The sequence below is a fragment of the Gallus gallus genome, chromosome 27, assembly GCF_016699485.2.
Source record: "Gallus gallus isolate bGalGal1 chromosome 27, bGalGal1.mat.broiler.GRCg7b, whole genome shotgun sequence".
Lineage (NCBI taxonomy): Eukaryota > Metazoa > Chordata > Aves > Galliformes > Phasianidae > Gallus > Gallus gallus.
The window spans coordinates 2,459,085-2,481,079 of NC_052558.1; the positions used below are offsets into that span (position 1 = coordinate 2,459,085).

A 21,995-nucleotide genomic window follows, 5' to 3' on the forward strand; every position below is an offset into this window, starting at 1 on the left:
CACGCACGCACATCGGTGCGGCGCTCTATTCCGTCTCCACCCCCCCGCCCCGGTAACCGGGGAAGCGGCGGTCGGCGGCTGCGCTGCCCGCGCGGTGAGTGAGGGGCGCGGGGCCGGGCGGGCCGGGCAGCGCGGTGGCTCCTCCCCCGGCACCTCCCCGCGAGCGCTGTGGGGCTGAGGCCTAGCGCTGCGGCGGCGGGCGGCCTGGGCCCGGCCTGCACAAAGGGCCCGCCCCCGCGGGCGGGAAGGGCCGTGAGGGGGCCCGGCGCTGTGGGGGATGGCGGGCAGTGCCCCGCTGCTGGAGCACGGCGCTCCGAGTGCTGCACACCGACTGCAGTTCCGGTGGTCCGTGCCGGGGCTCCCGGCGTGCCCTTCCCGGGGCGGGGGGGGGTGAAGCCCTGCGTTGTCGCAGGGTCTCCTCTGAGCCCTATTGCCGTCCTGGGTGACGCTCCGTGGGCGGAGTGACCCGTCTGGGAGCTTTTCACACGGGTGACAGATCCAACGAATGGTTCTCTTCTGTCTGGGTTGGTACAGTGAGGCAGAGTCCCAAAATTCAGACGTTGTAACTTAAAAGGCTGCCCGCTGTGCTGTCAGCAGCAGAAGCACAGCATGCCAGCTTTCATCCGCCCCCTGTATGTTCCGGTAGATCTTCTATGGATGCTGCACACACAGGTGGACAAACTGCAGGCAGAGTGGGGTAGGGCACTCAGCAACTGCTGTGGGGAACTGAAAAGCAGAGTTTGCCTTGAAGTGAGCCCAGTGTTCAGGACTTGAGGTTTACCAAGCAAGTCCCGAGCTGCTGCAGTATTTATTCTCAGATTATTTTTAACTCGTTTCTTTTGCCATTGTATGATTCCCACTGAATGTGAGAATTTCTGTAATAAGGCTTGTGGCTGTTGGGCTATCTCATTCCAACACACCTGAAAACAATGTGGTCATATTCTTTTTGGCAGCCTTCAAGGTATGACTTACTTGATCATGCAAACAAAGTAATTAAGTTACTTTAAATGGGACGTGCTGTTTCTCCTGTGTTCCAGGTTCTGGTTTTGGATTTGTTTGTCTTAGGCCATAAAAATGGAAACTGTAAAACAAACAGGACAAGCAACATATGCTTAAGTAGTATTTTAGGTACACTGACTGTTTTAGAAGTGAATTTCTTTGTTTTACTCTTTCAGGTTGTAGATACACTTAAACTTACAAGAAAAGAACAAAAGCTAAATCCTTTTTGGGAACACAGCAGAGTCTTGTCAGTTATAGGTCCCGGATCTCTTTATCATGAGTGCAGTAATTTACTTTCAAGAAAAATGACAATCACCACTACCTGCCTAAAGCAGAAAGGCATTAACTTATCTGTTCTGATTTTAACAGATCTGTTGAAGGCATCATGAATTGGAATAAAGGAGGACCTGGTACGAAGAGAGGCTTTGGTTTTGGTGGATTTGCCATAACCCCTGGAAAGAAAGAGGAGCCGAAGCTTTCTCAGCAGTCTCACAGTGCTTTTGGAACAGCCGGTTCTTCTGCTGCGTTTGCAAAATCAGGCCCTCCACAGCTGCCTTCTTTCTACAAAATTGGGTCAAAGCGAGCGAATTTCGATGAAGAAAATGCGTAAGTAGGGTTATTTCTTGCATTTCTCTTATCCTTTTCTACGTGGGAAACTTGACTCAGAAACCACGAAAGACAGTGTGTTGCTATGGGTAGTGTGCTAACTGGGCTGATGCTTGCTACTTCTCAGGTACTTTGAGGATGAAGAGGAGGATAACAGCAATGTTGACCTGCCATACATTCCTGCAGAGAATTCCCCCACTCGGCAGCAGTTTAATTCCAAATCGGCTGACTCTGACAGTGATGATGATCCTCTGGAGGCGTTCATGGCTGAAGTGGAGGCAAGACCCAGCTCATGAGATGTTTATTAACTCACAAGGCAGTACTTCTCTCCTGTCAGGAGCAGCAAATGCCAGTTATGGCTTTGGCAGCTGTCTTCAGAATGTCACTTAGCTTTTGTTTTTTATGTAAGATGCTGCTAATTAGAGCTCAAAGATGAATTAAATGGGGAAGTAGTTAATACAATTTCTGGTAGCTTATCTACATGTTTTGGGCACGCTAAGGCTACACAACATCTTTGTGCACCTCCGAGTACAACACTAAGGATTTGTGTGTTTTTCACAACCTGAATGAAAATGATTTGTATTTATCACAAACAGTTCCTTAGCTGCAATTCTTAGCTGGATTCTGTCACAGTGTTTTCCAGAAGAGTGTGGAGAATGTATTTTTTCAACAACACTACCACAAAGTTATAATTAAATTTCAAAGTAATTATTAGGAGAATTTGTTTAGTGTAATAGGATGTGGGATGAGAGAAGGTTTAGTTGAGAAAGTGTAGTCTCTGTGGTATGGTGGTCTAGTTACGTAGGAACAATTTTTCCTTCCCAGTTTTTATCATCTTGTTATTTTTTTAACGTCTCACAATTTTATAACCTGTTAGGATCAAGCTGCTCGAGACATGAAGAGGCTGGAGGATAAAGACAAGGAAAAAAAGAATGCTAAGTAAGTTCTTTACTGTAATTCCCATGCCTAACAATGTCTTGTATGGTGCTAAGAAAATTCCACTGCATTTTGTTGATGTTCATTGTTCTGTAGATAACGTGAAACAGTACTGCTGTACCGTAGTACTGGAGATACTGGAGACTCCTCCAGACTTGAGCTAGGTTTTAAGACGTTCCCTGTCAGGTGATGCATTAGGTAATGTGTGACAATTGGGATACTAAATTTGGAGTTTAAGCAGTTTACATTTTTGCAGCTTATCTATCAGTGTTGACCAAGGTAAATAATTATGCCGTTCATTCTTGATGTAAATGTCAGAAACATTGGTAGGACTTGCATTGCATGGGGTTGATCAGATTATGCATGGTCCTGAAACAGAACACCGGATCCAAATCACCACCTGGGGAAGTTCTGAACCGGATTTGCACTTCCTGGCTCATATTCCTCTTCAGTTATGGGACATCTGGTAGCATCGAGAGCTTAGACCAGGATGATCTTTGATGTGGCTTCTACTGGGAAGACGGAACCCTAATCTTTCAGTCTCGTTAATAGAAGTAAAATGAAGTCTTTGCAGGGTCGCTGTTATGGTTGACACCAAAGATGAAAAATCCATGGGTTGGGATTATAAATGTTACTGAGTTGTTAGTGTTGTGTCTTCCACAAAATATGGAGCTCAGCACTAATCAATTGAAAGTATGGAGCTGCGTATGTGGAACACTTGCAGGGAAGTTTTTTTTTCTCCGCTTGTTTTTCCAGGGGTATTCGAGATGACATTGAAGAGGAAGATGACCAAGTGAGTTCCTATGCAGTCTTTTTATCTTCTTATTTGTTTTTTATCTTCCCTCCCCAAGTAGATAACTGCTAGGTACAAGCAAAACTCCAGTGCCATGCACAGTACCCGGACAGTTCAGCAGGAAGCTCTAGTGCTTACCCTGCTGTCTCCACCCTTCTAGGTGTTTCATTTAAAAAAAAAAGAAAGAAGAATACTAGGAGACAATTTTTCTTTTTTATTTTGAGAAGGTTTTTTTCAGTCAGTTTGAATTTCAACTTCCTGTACAACAGGTTTTTTGGTATCTAAGGGTCTCATCAAGTTTGAGATGAGCTGAATCAACTAATATGGAGCACCACTGTGGAAGCTATTTGCAGTGAAATTTTGTGTCTGCTGAGGGCAAGAATCAGGCTTTCTGCTCTTTGTTTTCAGCGAGGCTCCAGTTCTGTCTGAGGATTGTAGGCGTTGCTGTAACAGAATAATAAGCAAAAAGGAAGCACTTCATTTCAAAATGTACCTTCCTACCAAATTGTAGTTAATAACTACCACAGTAGTTGTATTAATACAGAGGATGGAGGGCTTGTTGTGCCCATTGGCCTTTGCTACCAATTTGGTGAGTGTAGCGATGCTCAAGTTCGAGCTAGGGTAACTTATACCTGCAGACAGCTGCTAAGCAAATACATTGTATGCATATTCAGAAGGCTGAGCGACAGTTGGCCATGTGAATGAAAAAGCCAGATGGGTGTACACATTCCTTTGTAATTGAACCTTGCTTTAAAAATCTGATCATAAATCTTTGCTTGAAGAAAGTCCATTGAGACTGGTGTTTCTGCATGAGAATGTCTTGATGTGCCAGTGAGACATAAATGGGATTCTGTGAGAAGCTGTGAGGGTGGCATGTGACAGCTTCTAACTTGGGCTCGTGTCAAAGGACTCCTGAAATAGTTTCTTACCCATTTGCTGTTGCTTTTCATTTCTTGAGTGTAATTAGGGGAAGAGGAGAAACTTTAGCATAGTTTGTTTATATAAAAGAGGTAAGCATAGAGTAACATTGTGTCTCTGTATAGAAACGTACAGCATGTGTATTTTGTTCATGTGGAAATGAGATTAGATGCTTCTATTGTTAAAGCATTACAAGTGGAAGAATTCTTAAGCAGACCTGTAAGAGAAAAAGGTTGTTTGTTATTTTTGTTTTTTCAAAAAAAGCATTTTGTGGTCTAACTGAACATTGTAGTTTTCTTTGTTTCTTGTTGTCCTTTTTCTGGGAATAACTGTTGATATTTATTAGAAGAACCAGTCCTAGTGAACGTTCTGTTTCTCAGTGATGTGTGTGAAAACAAACAGCCATCTAGCATCTACACTGTTGAAACAAATGTGGTATTTTTGCATCCTGTTGTATGCAATTTTACTGTATGTTTTGCTGCAGGAAGCTTATTTTCGCTACATGGCTGAAAACCCCACTGCTGGTGTGGTGCAAGAAGAGGAAGAGGATAACCTGGAGTATGACAGTGATGGGAATCCGATTGCGCCATCCAAAAAAAATCATTGATCCTCTTCCACCTATTGACCATTCAGAGGTAGGAAGTTATTTTGCATTCTGTTTTCTGTCTGAGGGATTGTAGAAAGCAGGAGCTAAGAAGTAGAGTGAAATATGCTTCCTTCCATATGCATCAGTGTTGACAGGTAACATTTCACTGCTGTGCCACTTGAGTCAAACTGAAAATCCTTAGAATCACTTCATATTAAATTAACATTATTGCAGACAATTAACTTTTTCTCAAACCTTTCCCTCCAAGATTAAGATGTTCAGGGAGAAACTTGAGTCTTGGATTAACTGAGTGATTACTCTTGCAGATTGAATATCCCCCATTTGAGAAAAATTTCTATGACGAGCATGAAGAGATCACCAGTCTGACCCCACAGCAAGTGGTGGAGTTACGGCACAAGCTGAACCTGCGGGTAAGCATGTCACAGAGCCACCTTCTTGGGATCTTTCTGCTTCCATTCTTTCAAACAGCGTCAGAGGTTTTCATTAAAGGTTTAGAATGCCAAGCCTCTTGGACACTTTCAATGACTTTGATAGAAAGGAGCATGGTTTTCCTCAGCAGGTCTCAAAAGTTGTCTCCGATCTTTTCTAAGTGGCCATCCAAGATTGCCAGTTGTATTGGTACACTTTTGTTTAAGAAGCACAGAGCTAAAACTAAAACTGGAAATGCTATAAGCAAGAATTGGGTATTTTTTCTGTTTGAAACATGTTAGTGTGGTGTTTTCCTGTGAAGGGAACTATCTGGGGAGGAAGGAGATCAGTTCTACAAGGAGGTAGATGTGGTTAGTAACTCGTGTTGATTGACAGTTTATGTTTGGTTTTTAATATCTGAAAGTCCTGTTTACACAGTGCATATGGAATTTGTGCCAAGTTAAGCTTAAGTCTACTCAAAAAATTAAAAATACCTTTCTGAGGTAAAGATGCTTCATTCATTTCTGTATTTGTTTTTTCTCTTACTGTTTTCTATGAACAATGTTTCTATTTCTAAGGTCTCCGGTGCTGCTCCTCCAAGACCAGGCAGTAGTTTTGCTCATTTTGGATTTGATGAGCAGCTTATGCATCAAATTAGGAAATCTGAGTATACCCAACCTACGCCTATACAATGTCAGGTGAGGATTGTTACTCCCTAACATCTTAAATGCAGCTAATAGAATACGTAAAAAGGTCCTTAGTGCATATGAGGATGTATACAATGCTAGTTTCCAAGCTGTCATGGAGGAAAAAATGCTTTATTTTTCTAGGGAGCTAGCTTTGGGTGTTTTTTTTTTTTTTTTCTACAAAATTAAGAGGCCCTTATAGCAGCAGTGGGGATGAACTGCATACTTCGTCACTCAGAATGGTTACTGAAGGGATAGGCTCAGAGCATTCTGTTTTTAGCATCCTTACAGCTGGACAGGAAGCGTTTATGGCCAGGTAAATATATCCTTAGGATGTAGTACTGTGCCCAAACAGACATTTGCTTTGAGTCTTTGAAACAAGCTAATCTGAGTTTGGCAATAAAACTGTGTACGCATCCAGATACATTGCTGTGAGTCCCTTGTAATGTGCATTTCTTTTGTTACCTGAGTTCTTCGTGTAATACCAAGGCAGAATATGGGTTTAAAATGTCCTTATTTTTAGGGTGTTCCAGTTGCCATGAGTGGCAGAGATATGATTGGGATAGCTAAGACTGGAAGTGGAAAAACAGCAGCCTTCATCTGGCCAATGCTGATTCACATCATGGATCAAAAGGAGCTTGAACCAGGAGATGGCCCCATTGCAGTGATTGTATGCCCGACCAGAGAGCTTTGCCAACAGGTATGTGCCCAGAAAGTATGTGCCATTCAGTGTTCCTAGTGAAGGCAAAATTCTGTGCAGAGGTTGCCAGAGAACCTCAGTGAGATCTCTTTGAAAGAAATTACCCTGGACATGACTCCAGTGTAAACTTACAGCCCTCACACTCGTTTTTGTTGTAGGATCATGACAAATTTTAAATCATTGTTAATTTTACACAGTCATCCCAAATTATTCCTAACTATTGAGAGTATTGTGGGTCTGTTGCCACAAGCTGTATGTGTGGAAGGATAGAGCCTGTAGCTTACATTGCAGTTGGATGGCTTAATGCATTTCCCCAGTAAGTGAATGGAAATTGTCCACAAATGTTGGAGTGTTCAGCCCTGCAGATTTCTGAATAATTTCCTGAAGCTATTAGCTGAAAAGTGGACCTCAGAAGCTGGCCTCTGTTGTTAAGGTAGGTATATTTTCTCAGATCTGTGTAACATGTACTGTGAGGTGTTCTGTTTAAAATCCTCAGATCCATTCAGAATGTAAGCGCTTTGGAAAGGCATACAATCTGCGCTCAGTAGCAGTCTATGGAGGAGGAAGCATGTGGGAGCAAGCCAAAGCCCTCCAGGAGGGGGCAGAGATCGTCGTTTGCACACCAGTGAGTACCTTTATGCCAACAGTACAATGAAACACTGAATCAGAATGGGTGTTTATTCTGAACCAGTGACTTGAAAGAGGACTATTCTCAAATGACCTTGCTTATTGCAAAAGCTGGCTACAAACCTGTGCAAAACTGAGCGACTGATGGTTGGGGGAAGTTCTGTTGTGGCTGTTTACTGGGGTACTGGGCCAAAAAAACAAAGCATGAATAATTCCTGCACCAAAAACTTGAGGTTTTAATAGTCAGTTCCCAGTTAAAGTTTAATTGAAATGAAGAATGGTCAATTTTTGGATTTCAGTCCTGCTGCCTGTCAAAAAACTATCCCTAAAATCCTGCTTTGATAGTGTAGTCAATGAGAGACTTAGTTATTTGTTTCTAAGCTTGGAATACTAGCATTTACTTCTGGACTGAAGCCCTGAGATGTTTTCTGTTCTATGTCTCTGATGAGGATAAAAGCAGATAAGGTGAGGATAAGAGCACCTGAGCTCTAAGATTGAGTATATTAACATTTCTTAATATGCTTACAAACTGGCTGTTAATATTTATTTCCCCACTCTCCCAACAGGGTCGTTTGATTGATCATGTGAAAAAGAAAGCTACAAACCTTCAAAGAGTAACTTATCTTGTGTTTGATGAAGCAGACAGAATGTTTGATATGGGGTTTGGTACGTTCTGAACAAAAGTTGCTGTTTTGGAAGGCAGTGGTGTGTGTTTCTCTGCTCAGTGACTGTTTATAAATCCTGTAGTGTTGTATACTGGAAAATACTTACAGTATAGACAGTAATACACACAAAGCTCATATTTAAAGATCTAATATCTGTTGATATAGAGATCTGTGAAACCCAGTTGATAAATTCTATAAATCCTGATTTTTATCTTAAGTGATAAATATCTTACAGCCAACTCACTTCTGTGCCTTGATTCTGTGAGTGCAATCCAGTGGTGTAAGAACTCTCTGCTTTATTGGAACAGAATCAGTCATTCCCATCTGTATGACTTTGGATACATTCCCAAGAATCACAGGACATAGTAAAAATCTGAGAATACTTTGATACTGCAAAGTGAGGGAGGAACCTGAGATGGGCAGAGTGTACTCTGATTCAACTCGGATCATTGCTTGAAGAGCTTTTTGCTGAACTTTGTTTGTACAGTAAAGGAACTTTCCTTGTGCAGCAAAGAGAACTGAAAAGTCACAGCAAAGTTAAATAGAACAAGAAGCATTCATTCATCCTATTGTTATTTGTTAAAGTAGTGAAGTTACATGTTGAGTTATTCCACTCACTAATGAGCATACAGTGTTGATTGGAGCATGTTCCTTCTTTTTCAGAATACCAGGTCAGATCAATTGCAAGCCACGTGCGTCCAGACAGACAGAGTGAGTATGAGCGTGTTTCACATTAAACTACTGGGAGCTGAAGGAGGCTGTGTGGTGGGCTGCCAGTTCAGAATCTGGAACAGAGTTTGTGTGGCTGTGACAAGAGCAGAAAATCCAGTGAGACTTCTGCAAGATTGTCTTTGTGGGCTGCTGGGAGAGGTTGCTTGTGAAGTGTGAGCGTTTATAACCAGATTGTTCATCTGTCTGTAATCCCCCTGCAGTCTTTACTCAAAAGAAGGATGATTAGCTGAATTAATATTCACATGCTTTGAGATCCCATGTTCTAAACTGTGATAAAAGAAGGCTCGCAGCATGCCTCGTATTATTCACATCTTGTTTCAAATACCATGAAGGGTGTTTCTCCTTTGAGGAATTCGAATAGCATGATTTCTGTTTTTCCTTAGAACTGATAAGACAGACTGTAGCTTTGGATCACTGGCATAGTACAGTCATAAGGTTCATAGCATGCGTGTAGTGTTGTCACAGTTGTGAAAGATTTCTTTTTCAGGGAGTTCAAATACTGTTTTTTTTTCCTCCTTTTAGCCCTTTTGTTCAGTGCCACCTTCCGTAAGAAGATTGAGAAATTGGCCCGAGATATTCTGATCGACCCAATTCGAGTGGTGCAGGGAGACATTGGAGAGGTAATCACACTTTGGAGACAATCACAGAAATGAATCATACTGTTGTCTGAAATTTATGTTAAACTGCAGTAGTCATCTCATAAATTTAGAAGGAAATACTTAGTGTTTAGCAAATAATACTATGGGTTTTTCTTGATGTTGTGCTGTTCTTTGTGTTTATTTTATTGAGCTTTTTGCCAGCACGTATTCTTGTGGTGGTGGGAGAGTTTCATCATGCAGTGAAACAACATTAATGCAATGACTGATTTGTTTGCTGGGCTGAATCAGTGGGTATATCCTTTTGCTTTGTCTCACAAGTATAAATAAAACAATGACAGCTTTTGCAGTGCAGGATTTGAAACTGGTTATAATGCCTTTCAGCTGGTTTACGTGGGAATGTTGATTCTGTATTTGCTTGACAGAGCAGTTGAACTGTTAGCAGACTCATTACTGCAGTTGAAGTGGGTAGATGTACACTTACTGTGAAGAGGCTTGCACTGTTGCAAAGTTTCACAAGCTGTCTTCTGAACATTCTTTTTTCCACCCATTCTCTGCATCTTTTTGTCCCTATGAGATATCCCTTACTAACAAAAAATGAGTAGCTACCTGAACCTTTGTCTTTCTAGGAAACTGTTTTTCCTATGCTTTGTTTAAGAAAAGGAGCAGCTTGCCTTGTTCAGGCAGTTTTTATTCTCTGATCTAAATTACTAGTCTGAGAATGTAGTCCTCACAGTAATTCGCATATAAATGTGCAGAAACCAAATCTCCCCTAGAAACTTCCAGGTAGTGTTTTTTTGCCCCACTGCACTTTTATTATCTCAGTAGAGTGCATAGGGAGTGTGTTTATACCTCCTTTCTTCATGATGCTATGGTCGGTCACAGCTCACAGGTCAGCTCTCTGACCTCCATTTGAATACCTTTCACTGATGATCACCCCCTCCACCTCAAACCTTCCTCTTGCATGCTCTATTTCAGACATTGGTAGCATCTGTCACAAGAGCATCTGAATTGTAAATACACATCTTCATGTCAGTTGGATGCTAAACTGCATCGCATCAACGACTGCAGTTTGCCTCTCAGGTTTTTGAAAGTGTAGCTCACCTACCCTGCCATTTCTGCATTGTGAAGGTAAAGTGGTCAGCCATTAAGTGAGCAGCAGACAGCTGCAACCTCATTCAAAGGAGAATGTCAGTTCCCTGCTTCTGCTCTCTTTATTCTCAAAATGAGTTTAAATTCCTGATTTATATTCTGCTGTCTGTGTTTGTCTGCAATACTGCCCTTTGCATCCTGCATCATTGCCTATTTCTCTCTTTAGGCAAATGAAGATGTTACTCAAATAGTGGAGATTTTCCCCTCTGGCCCCAGCAAGTGGAACTGGCTGACACGGCGCCTTGTGGAGTTCACATCTTCTGGGAGTGTTCTCCTGTTTGTCACTAAGAAGGCAAATGCTGAAGAGCTGGCTAATAACCTCAAGCAGGAGGATCATAACCTGGGGCTCCTTCATGGTGACATGGACCAGAGCGAGAGGAATAAAGTCATTTCAGAATTTAAGAAAAAGGGGATCCCGATACTGGTAGCTACTGATGTAGCAGGTATGTGAATTTATGAGGATCTGCAGCTCATGCAAGTTGTGGATATCAGCAGGAAAGGTAACACACTTCAGTGGAAGACAACAAGGTTGACTTCTACACCTGCTGCACGCTGTTTCCCAGATGTTTTTCAGAAGTACACAGTGTTAGCAAGGGATTTTATTTTGAAAGTTTCCTAGTGATGTTAAATATACAGTGACATATATATAGGTAGATAGATAGATATAGGTATGTGTGTGTGTATGTATATATGTATTTATATATATACACAGATAAAGATATTTTAATATACAGAAAGTAAATAAGCTGCTTCTGAAGGAAATAGTTGCTATTAATTAATCAGCTGACGAATTTACTCATGCTTATCTGAAGAGGAGGTGGAAACACTTGAGGCCTTCTATAGAGCAGCTTTTGTACCCAGATGTTTAGCTGAACAAAGAATGAATTTCAAGGTCCTTTAATAAAGACCTCTTTCTTCTTGGAGTAACAGTTATTTGAAGTGATATCTTCCATCGCCAGTCCTGTGAGCTTGGTGGTGGACGATATTGCTGCACTTAAGATAACAAAGAGTTTTAGCCTACAAAGGATGTCTTAACTAGGATCTGTTGCTGTGGAAATTCTTCATGTGCTGAAGCAGAACGATGTGCTGGTATGAATGGCATTGCTTTGAGTCCTTCCAGGGTAATGATCCTTACCACTGTATTGCTCTTCATTACAGCTCGTGGGTTGGATATTCCTTCCATTAAGACTGTGATCAATTACGATGTGGCTCGGGACATAGACACACACACCCACAGAATCGGACGTACCGGCAGAGCAGGCGAGAAGGGAGTTGCCTACACCCTGCTGACTCCCAAGGACAGTAACTTCGCTGGGGATCTTGTCAGAAATCTGGAAGGTGCTAATCAACATGTTTCCAAAGAGCTGTTGGATCTAGCAATGCAGGTACAGGGCAAAACTTTGTGAGGAAAGCTGCTCATAATTAGCTGACAGAGTAAACCAGGAGCTCGGAGACTTGTTTTGGGTTCCATCATATATTCTCAGTGTCCTTTCGGCAACCTGTATTGTTTTTAAGCAGGCTTGTTATGGCAGTGGGTTTATTTAATAACTTTTGGGAGAAAAGGAGACATGAAGATTTTGGAATGCAATATGTAACCTACTTCTGGTATCCCATTACAATCAGATTTTTGCTCTGCATTTATGGCAGGTGCCTAGAAGATGCAAGTTAGTTGAAAGCTGAACTAGAAAATGATTACAGATTAATTCAGTTTGTAAACTGGTTGTTGCTTGGCAGTGCTGTCTGGCAGGCTTGCTATATATAGGTATGACTAATAGTTAAATGCTTGTACTTGCACCACAGTGCTTGTCAGCTCACAAAGATGCTGGCCGTGTAGCTGCAGGGGAGCAAAGGCTTTTTGGTCATCTCCACATTCAGAGATAGATTAGCACACTTCTGACTTCATCACCAAGCGGCTCAGACACTAACTGCTGGAAGTAAATGTTTTTTTCTGATGTACAGAGGCAGTGTTTTGGGAGGTGACGCAGATTGTGATGCACAGCTCCATAGGCTGCCTGTCAGAAGAGAGGACAGAAGCTGAATGGCTTGGCTTATGGACTTACTCGGGTCTGAACAAGCTGCCAGGCCTGAAGACAGACATAGCTAATCATTACTTAAAAACCTGGCAACAGGAGGTCTGGTTGGGCTGTTCCTTCCTGGCCATTGCTTGTTGCAGGAAGTTTCACTGCTAAAACTTCATTTCTTCTTAGCCAACCAATGGGCTAAATCTATAAAACCCAGGTATGAGTAAATGCATACCTCTCCAGTGAATGACATTGGAAATGGCATTTATTCCAGGGTTCAGAAGAAGCAAGCCTCCGAAACTTTAATATAAATAAGAGATCAGGACATAAAATCAGTTTTCAAAAAGAGCACTTGTAGGGAAAGCTTCTGAGCCACGTGTCAGGTCTGTCTGCAGCTTAAGTTACCACTTGGTGCAGTCTGCCCTGTCACTTCCCCTTGCAACAGCTGTGTTGTGGATTGGGAAACAGCAGGCTTCATCTTTTTCTTTCAAAATGCTCAAGGTCCTTCTTTTCTAAGTCTCATTGCCTGTGTTTCTCAAGCTTCTTATTCCCTGTGTTGTTCCCCTTTGCTTTTCTTTTGCACAGAACCCGTGGTTCCGGAAATCCCGTTTCAAAGGAGGAAAAGGCAAGAAGCTGAATATTGGTGGTGGTGGCTTAGGATATCGTGAGCGTCCTGGTCTGGGATCAGAGAGCTCTGTAAGTAGAGGTGCTGAAGAAGTTGTTTACAGTCTTTGGACCTTTTAAACTGAGGGCTGCCTTTTCTTAATGTAAAAATTCATGCCAGTACAACCTCTGCTTTCAGAAATTGGCATAGGTCTGTCCATACTAGGAAAACAGCTCACTGCCAGCATTTACAGGAACAAACTGCAGACATGTTGGAGATACATCATTATTCCAGACATCACAGCTGAAGTCTTGTTCACACTTTGTCATGCTTGTGACATCTGCGAACACCACCATCTGATAGCATTTTGCTTGTGCTGTAGGGAGCTGGTAAATATGGTTATACTGTTGAACAGTGAGTTGCTTAGGCCTCCTGCACCTTAGCTTTTCTGTTGCCCTGAAGAACATAGGGCAGACTGTGCTGCTGCTCAGTGCTTTCTGAAGGTCCATGATCCTTAGTGGGTGTATTCCCTGAGTGCAGAGTGAAGATAGGTTTGGAAAAATGCTAAATGTGATATCTTTCTGTTGGATAAATCTCTCCAGTTGTCCTTTGTCGTTCTGATTAGGACCGTGGCAACAACAACAGTGTGATGAGTAACTATGAAGCGTACAAGCCATCGTCTGGGGCAATGGGAGACAGACTTACAGCAATGAAAGCAGCTTTTCAGGTTGGTTCAATCCAAGTTCTAACTGAGGAGGAAAGGAAATAAGGTAGAAAATGTTTACTGATAGTTTGAAACAAATTTTTGCTCCCTTGAAAGGGCAGAAACCCTTCTGACTTCAGGGAGATTGAGTTTGGTAGTTGCACAGAGTCTGAAGTGGAAGAATTAGCATGCAGGCTGGACTGAACATATTTGCACAACATTTGTTTGCCAGATTTATTTTGTGTTTTGCTGCCTATTTGCTCTTTTTCCCTTCTGGATTCTGTTTGTTATTATGCTTCATCCTGTTTGGGTTGCTTAGCACCAATAGTGTAACTGCAGTCAAAAGAAGCAGGGAACAGAGAAACCATTCTCTTGAGGGTAAAAATTAACCCCACACCATATAGAAGTTCCCTTGTTTCTGTGGTCAGGTAGCAGATGTCTGCTCCTAATTCTGTGTTGATAAGCACAGCAGGAATGTAATCACTCCAAGAATGACTCTTTGTAGGAACTCTTTCTCCTGGGGGCATCCCAGAGTTCAAGACAAGCTTGTGTGTGCGTGATGGCTGTGTGTTCTGTGGTGCAGCACAGAGGCAAACATGCTCTTTTTTCTTTCCATCTCTTTCTGGCAGTCTCAGTATAAGAGCCACTTTGTTGCTGCAAGCTTAAATAACCAAAAGACTGGAAGCTCTGCTGCTGGTGCTAGTGGCTGGACTAGTGCTGGGAGCTTGAACTCAGTACCTACAAGTTCTGCACAACAAAATGCTGCAAACCCTGACAGCCCCATTGCAGCCACAGCAGCAGCAAAGGGCGTCCCAGGGTTCACCAGCACCGGGACTCTGAGCAGCGTTCCCACCTTTCCCAGCGTCGGGGTGCAGGGCTACAGCAACAACAGCAGCGCAAACGCCAGTGCCGGTAATCGGGAAGGCATCGGCAGTGCCGGCAGCGCTCCTCGTGGTGGCAGCAGCGGAGGTGGTGGCGGTGGCATTGTTAGGGAACGCTACAGCGACAACAGGAACAGTCGGCACAATGAGGTCCCGCGCCGAGGAGAGGGCGGCGGTCGCTACAACGACGTGCAGCACCACGGAGAGGGAGGTGGTCGCTACAGTGACGCTTATCGGCACGGGGAGGGCCGACACGGGGACAGCCATCGCCACGCTGAGGGCCGGCACTTCGCCGACACGGGAGGGGGCAATCGCAATAACGTTGACGGCAGGAACATCAGCGAAGGGAGGAGCAACGAGAGCAGGAATGGTGAGAACAGGAAGGATGCCAACAGCCGAGACAACAAGACAGATGGTTTCGCTGTCCCAGAGCCCCCAAAACGTAAGAAGAGCCGATGGGACAGTTAAAAGCTGGTGCTTTCACAGCCCGGGATTTCTGCAGGTAGAGTTGTCTTTTATGCAGAGGATTTCTTGGGGTTTTTTTTGGTAACTGGTTGTTGAGCAGCTGGGGGAGGAGAAGGGAGCCAATGCAAACTCCCCACGCAAGTCTGCACTGGTACATCTGCAGACATTCACTCTAATGATGTGTACATGCAATGCTTAGTCAAAAAGAAATCATTTTGATAAAGCTACCTGGGTTCTGCTTTTAAGCATTCAGTGCTCAAATAACTCCGCTGGATTTAAACAGATCTTCTTGGCAAGAAAGAAGCTGTTTCATGTCCTTGGAACAATAAGAAACTGTTTCAGGTTGTCTTTTCTTAACCAGCGTACCCACTTAGAAAGCAGTCCATCTAGAGATGCTCAGGACCCACCTGTTTAACATTAACCTTTCAGCAGTTTGTTCGCTATGGTGAGTTCTTCTCCAGTTTCTTCTTTTCACATCATCTTTTATCCCCAAATAAATTCTGGCCTCCAGATTGCCCCTTCCATCCCTCCCTATCACTTAAGAATGTATCAGTTTTCCTTGCTTTAAGTGGGATGGAGCAAGATGAGTTTTCTTTCCTTTAATTTCTTACGAAAGCTGTTCAAGGGATCCTTCTCCAACCCAATTAACCACAGTTTCACAAGTGGGGGGTGGAATCCCTGCTTTGTCTCTGGTCAGTACAGCAATCCTACTGCCGAGGTGTCTTTCTTTTCCTTGTAAAGAACCTCTGTTTTTTTTTTTCCTAATAACCTTCATTTGGATTTGGGTGGAAGCCTGCAGAGCAAACATGTCTCTGCTGTGCCTATGCACCCTCTGTTATGAGAGGGCTGATTGCTTTCTTCAAAGTGAAAACAAAGGGAAGAAAAAAAGAAAAGGTATAGATATGCCCACAGCAATCCGAGTCTGGTGCCCCCCCATGAAAAGAAGCTCAGTGAAGGGGCTTCATTCTGAAATTCAGGGACCTGCTGCTCAGAAGCCTTTAGGGAGAACCTGAAAAGCAATTGATGGAGTGGAACAGCTCAAATATCGCCCCATATTGGACACGTGAAGTTCAAACTGTAAAATCTTGCTTGACTGTTTTTAACTCATTGTGTGCATTATCTGTTTTTTAACTTCTTTTCTGTTTGCGCCATGAAGGTAAGGAGGAGCTCTTGTGTTGAAACACGTCAGCACTCACCTCTGTCTTGTTTCTGCTCAGAGAAGTATCAGAAACTGTCAGGTTTTTGTGACGTTGTGATGTTTTCTTTATCTGCTGTGCATTTGCTTTCTGCTTGCTTTAGTAAATGTTTTATTACTGGGACAAAACACCTCGCACGTGCTTTTCATTCTCCTCTTTCTCCTTTGGCTCTCCTGGCACTGGGATAGAGATTTGTCCTATTGGAGATCTGACTGCATCCCTTTCTTTCACCAGAAGTAGTTGAGAAAATCATTCCATGTTTTTTCTCACCATCTTTTACCTCAAACGGATTGGAAAACCATATTTAAGCTCGAAAGCCTTCTGGGGATTGGGTTATCCCCTGTTTCACAAGTGGAGAAGGGCAGGACACGTTGCTTATCCCAACCTTTCAGAGTCGCCGTAGGGCTGGAAAGAGAACTCAGCGACACTCGTGATGTGCCTTGCATTGCAGATGTCCTCAATTCAGTTGAAGTTTGACTCTTCAGCCCCCCTCATAAACAGCTCTAATACAGTTTTTAGAACAGCTTCCACTTTTTGCACTGATTTGAACTCTGCAAGACTGAAGAGTTTATTTAGTGCTCAGTATTAAGATGAGGATGATCTCCTGTGGCAGGTGCTCAGGAGCCTCTGTTGGATTCCCCTTTCCTTATCACACTCAGTGTTTATCACAATTAAAAACTAGAGTTCTAAAGCCAAAAAATGGCTCTCTAATCTGAAGCTGCCATCTGCTCCCTCCCTCCTTGGTTTCACGTTGCTGCCTCTGGGAAGTGGGCTGTCTGTAGCATGTGCTTTCTCCCCCTCTTTTAAATGCATGTTTTGATAGGATTACTGAAATTCCTCACCCCTCTCTCAGCTACCAGGAGCCCCCGGAGACTTGGATGAGTAAATATTGATCAGTGGCAGAGAGCTATAAATGTCAGTTCACAGGTCCATGTTAGATGGATAACAGGGCTGATTCCTCTTCCACAGAACAAGGTAGCAGTGTGAGCTGCATGCCAACTACCCTGAAAAAGTCTCTCTCTCCTTGCAGTGGCAGGCTGTGCTTTCTTCACAAGAGTCAGGAGCACAAATCAGCTGAGCAAATCAACTACAGCTCAGGTTTGTCTGTAAAGTACAATCCTGTTCCTGCCTCTGTGCTTGAGCATCAGTCACCCCCTGCCTCTCGTGCTCCACGGTGGAGCAGAAAGAGTGGGAGGTGATGAAGACGTGCCCACTTCCAGACCTGGTGCCCCTCCCTGCCCCGATGTCCCCCCAGTGATTTCTAATCCTTGTGACTCTGTTTACATCTTAGCTTTTCACTGGAGAGGTCTATGAACACACACACACAATTATTCATATGCTCTCTGTTGCTATCTTTATTATGAAATCACTGTCTCATTAGAACAAATATATCCCCACTCCCAACAGTGCTGTAATTCTCTCTCCCACCCATCTGTCTGGGCAGGGCATCGCAGTAATTCTCAGGAGTATCTTTACCCAGCAGTGAGCATTGCCTTGCAGGGGGGGGAGCAGGGAGCTGGGGCTGGCTGTGCCCCAGGAATGAGCAGAGAAGGCAGAGCTGGGGGCTGTGATGCTGGCGGGGCTTCCAGCCCTTCACACCCTCAGCTGTCCTCCTGTAACCAATCACTGCAGACATCCATGGGCTGTACAAGGATGTAGGTGAGGGCGGGGTGAGCTGCTCTGCCTCTCTCACACTGTACAGCACGAATGGGTGCTGAACAGGGAGTCAGACTTAAAGACTATGGTCTCATTGGCTCAGCTTTGTATGCAATGGAGCTGAAGTCGATTTCCAGACCATCACAATATGGCATTGAGCCTGGAGGACTGTTTCCTGTGATGATTCAAGGCTTTGCATGCAGACATCACTTACACCGATCACCTGCATGTGGAAGGAAATGAGGTTTTGAACTGCTGCTCATTTTTAGGCCGGGTAGGTACAAGAAGGAGCAAGAGCACGTGGTCCCTTGGCACGCTGGCTGTGAGAAAAAGGGCAATGAGTTGATTCAGTTGCTATCCCCTACCCCAGCTCTCCATGCAAGCACAAAAGTTGCCCAAAACACAAAAGACCAGTCCAGCTGGGAGATGCAGTGTTGACTTCATAGCATCGTCTCCAGCTCTTTGTTCGGGTTGGGGTGACTCTCATCGGGGTCTTTTGAGCCCACGGTGTTTTCCCCGCAGGTTTTCTGACTCATCTCCTGCGTCAGGTGGGGCAAAAGGTCTGCAGCACAGGAGCTGGGGGTGTAGCCTGGCAGGCTGCCACGGGCAGAGAGGAGCAGCCCCCGGGGCTGTGTGCCCCCCGGCCCTCGCCCTGTCAGGCTCACACTGAAGCTCGTGGTGCCGTGGGACATCAGCCCACCATAACAGCAGCTCCCTGCTGCGCTGCTGGCACGCGCCTTCTGCTTGAAGTCCAGCGCCAGGCTTCTCCGAAAATGGGCTTTTTTAATCTCTGCCTGCACCTGGGGGAGAGATCAGAGCTGCTGGTGCTCAGAGCCAGCAAAGCAGCCTTCCTTTCCCTTCTCAAGTCTGAGTTTTCCCTCTGGTTGTCCCATGCTCAGGGGTGCAGGGAAAGATGCCGCCCCTCACTTACCTCCCCATTGCAAAAGCAGTAGATAAAAGCCACAAAGAAACCCTGCCAAAAGAGAGGGAGGAGTTTGAGCCCTGAGCTTGGATTCCCGGATGAGCCATTGCTGCGCTTGGAGCATCGTACCTGAGAGGAGTTAAAGAGCATCTCATAATGCATCTGGATCTGCCACAGGACCCCGGAGACTTCGGTGTAGGGCATGGCCATGAACACCACGTAGTGCACTCCAAAAAGCGGCATCAGCACCAGCGTGGACTTCAGCAGCTTCCTGGGAGGAGAAATGGGGCGGTGAGCTGAGATCTGCCACCCCCACGGCTCTGCTCTTCAGTCACAGCCCCATGGGGAACCATCCCCATGAAATGGGCAGAGAATGAGCCAGGCCAGGGCTTGCCTGTACTGCTGCCGTGGGTCCGGCTTCCCCGTGTTCGTCTCCCAGAGCTTGGAGGCCAGCACCCGCACGATGTTGAGGAAGAGGAAGAAGTTCACCTGCCAACAGCCACCCACCCACGTTGGGTTTGTTGCCTGCAGGGACCTGGCCCTGTAACTGGCAGCAAACAGCCCCGGGGCGCTACCGGTCCCCTCTGCCCCAGGAAGGATTGTTAATTTCCTACCACAACGGCAGCCAAGATGGGGACCTGGTAAATCCACTTCATGTTCCCTGCGCTGAGGTCCCAGCACCTGGAGAGAAGGGGGGGACACACTTAAGAGATACCTGAAATCCTGGTGGCAGTGATGGCTGCCCGTCCCCCCCCACTGTCCCCATCTGCTGTCCTCCCACCTTCCCCTCTTTGCTGTCCCAGAGCTCCTGGCTGGGAGGAGTTTGGGGATTTGGGTAAATCATTTTGGCACCAATTATCAGTGCGTGATGTAAGCCTGCACCCGGCTTCCTTCCACAAGCAAGACAAAGGCGTTACCAGTCTCAACTACTGGCAGTGTTAGGAACAAGCCTTGCGTGTTCATTGACTCCTCTTGTTCTCTCATGAAGTTCCGATGCCCACATATTTCTTGCTGGCATTTGCAACCTGCCTTCCCCTCCCCAAAGAGCTGCTGGAGATGGATCTACGTACTGTGTGTCTGCCAGGGAGGCCCTGACGCTGGCCCAGATGGACACAAACACAGCAGGGAGACCTGGAGGGATGGAACACAGGAGGAGCACGGCTGAGATCGGTGTTTGCAGCCCAAACCCATTTGTGGTTTAAGTTCCACTGCCCTCATTGGTGCTGCTTGGCTGTGCCTCAGCTCCTTGCTGGGCTCAGCAGCACCAGTGTTGGGTTGGGGTCCAAACTCACCCCAGCCAATGATGATGAGGACCCACAGGTAGTTCTTGTTGGAGAGGAAGGCCATGAAGATCAGGCTGTGCAGGTAGAGGCCTTCCACCAGGATCCAGTAGTGGTTGGTGGCCAAGAAGTAGAGGAAGAGCGTCACCACCACCTTGCAGCCAACCTGCACGCGGGTCAGAGGGGGCCCACATCAGTCCTCCCCCATAGCTACGTCTCATCTGGGTTTGTCCAGCACAAATTGAAGGGCATCAGCATGGCGAGAACGCAGCTGTGCCGTGGTTGGCCCTTTATCCCATCCCTCCCAGCGGCATCGCCCCCAAGTTACACAGTCTGCATCCCCACACTTCCGAGTCCCTAAATCCCCTTTTCCCCCAATCCTGTCTCCGTGCCCCACTACCAGGTGGCTGCGTTGGCCCGGCGAGGGGCCCAGCTCTGCCCCCAGCTCTGCCCCCAGCTCCTCCTCCCGCAGCTTCGCCTCGCTGCCCAGCGTGCCCGAGTAGAGCACCGCGTCCTTCAGGAAGATGCTCGCCGCCCGGCAGATGAAGGAGGTGAAGAGGTGCACGTGGATGTAGTTGCGAGTGCAGTGCAGGCGCCTATGGAGGAAGGGCGTGACGTGAGCCCAACCCCAGCTGCCCAACTGCTCATTCCATGGGTGATGATGGGGGGCTGGACGTCAGCTCCGAGGTGTCAGCCCCCCGGGGGGCAAAAATGGGGCTGGTTGTGTTGGTCATGGGGAGCCAATGAGATGGGGTGCTTGGGGGCTTTGGGAACGGCCTGGAGTGGTTTCAGTTCCCCCAGGGGCAATGGGGAGGTTTCCCCCCATGGGGACAGGGGCTCAGCTCCTCCTTACTTGAAGTAGGAGAGGATGCAGACAGCTACGATGAGGGAGGCCAAGGAGATGGAGTAGCCAATGGTGTACATCAAGTGCAGGCGGTCAAACACCTCCTGGAAGAGAAGGGCTCTCTGCTCCAGACCTCCCACAGCCTGCAGCCCTTCTGCCTCTGGGCTGAGAGCACGGGGAGAACTGGGAGTGCTGGGGGGGCAGAGGGGGACCTCTGAGCCCTGCTCCCATCCCAGCCCCTTTCCCAGCACCTTCGAGTCACCTTCTCACGGCTCCGGCTCTCGGAGGAGAAGAGCACAGCGCATTCAGTGTAATTGGCCCAGGTCTTGTTGAGGCTGAGGGTCACTTCCCAGGTCCCGTAGGCACTGCAGTACCTGTAGGCATGGCCTGGGGACAGAAAGGGGCTGTGAGAGCTGCAGGATCCGCAGCAAACCCAGCAGTGTCCCCAAGGTGATTCCTGAGGTGCTGCTCAGCTGCAAGTGCTCACCTTTATGGTTGAAGTCGTAGATGTAGTCAGGGCAGGGCACGGCCACCTCCTGGCTGGGAGAGCCTTTGGGCCAGCAAATGATCCCATCCCATTCTGGGAGGCAGCTGGTGTCTGACCAGGGGGCAAAGACACTGCACTTCGTGTCCCAGTGACACAGCATGCATCCCATCCCATGCCATCCCATTCCATCCCATCCCGTCCCGTCCCATCCCGTCCCATCCCATCCCATCCCATCCCAAGCATCCCATCAAATCCTGCCTCCAATCCTGTCCACATCCCATCCTCATCCATGGCATGCATTCCAACCCCATCCCATCCCCATCCTTCACATGCATCCCATCCTCATCCCCATCCCATCCCATCCCCGTACTCTCATTTGCAGTGTGCACGGAGCAATCTGATGTAGCCAGCAGTAGCTCATCAGGGTGAGGGTTTGATTAGCAGCTAATTACACAGAGCAGCCACGGTGCCAGGAGCCTCACAAACCCACACCGGGACCCTGCAGTCCCTG

The 21,995-nt window shown here is 46.1% G+C and overlaps 2 protein-coding genes across 2 annotated transcripts in view; one reads left to right on the forward strand and one right to left on the reverse strand.

The window, feature by feature from the left end:
* Nucleotides 1-16,423, forward strand: DDX42 (DEAD-box helicase 42). Its single transcript, NM_001030926.1, is given in 19 exon segments — nt 1-94; nt 1,369-1,605; nt 1,733-1,883; nt 2,483-2,544; nt 3,298-3,334; nt 4,737-4,851; nt 4,853-4,887; nt 5,165-5,269; nt 5,846-5,965; nt 6,477-6,653; nt 7,150-7,278; nt 7,847-7,946; nt 8,609-8,656; nt 9,200-9,297; nt 10,592-10,868; nt 11,584-11,810; nt 13,032-13,142; nt 13,676-13,777; nt 14,383-16,423. Coding segments are annotated over 18 exon segments (2,835 nt in total). The 5' UTR covers nt 1-94; nt 1,369-1,384; the 3' UTR covers nt 15,103-16,423.
* Nucleotides 15,712-21,995, reverse strand: part of LOC428277 (parathyroid hormone/parathyroid hormone-related peptide receptor-like) — a 10,485-nt gene continuing 4,201 nt past the window's right edge. The window contains 11 exon segments of the mRNA XM_040653254.2: nt 15,712-18,751; nt 18,883-18,924; nt 19,003-19,144; nt 19,268-19,362; nt 19,488-19,554; nt 19,944-20,004; nt 20,166-20,369; nt 20,640-20,749; nt 21,007-21,098; nt 21,260-21,384; nt 21,485-21,595. Of these exon segments, the coding sequence (XP_040509188.1) occupies nt 18,392-18,751; nt 18,883-18,924; nt 19,003-19,144; nt 19,268-19,362; nt 19,488-19,554; nt 19,944-20,004; nt 20,166-20,369; nt 20,640-20,749; nt 21,007-21,098; nt 21,260-21,384; nt 21,485-21,595 (1,409 nt within the window). The 3' untranslated portion in view covers nt 15,712-18,391.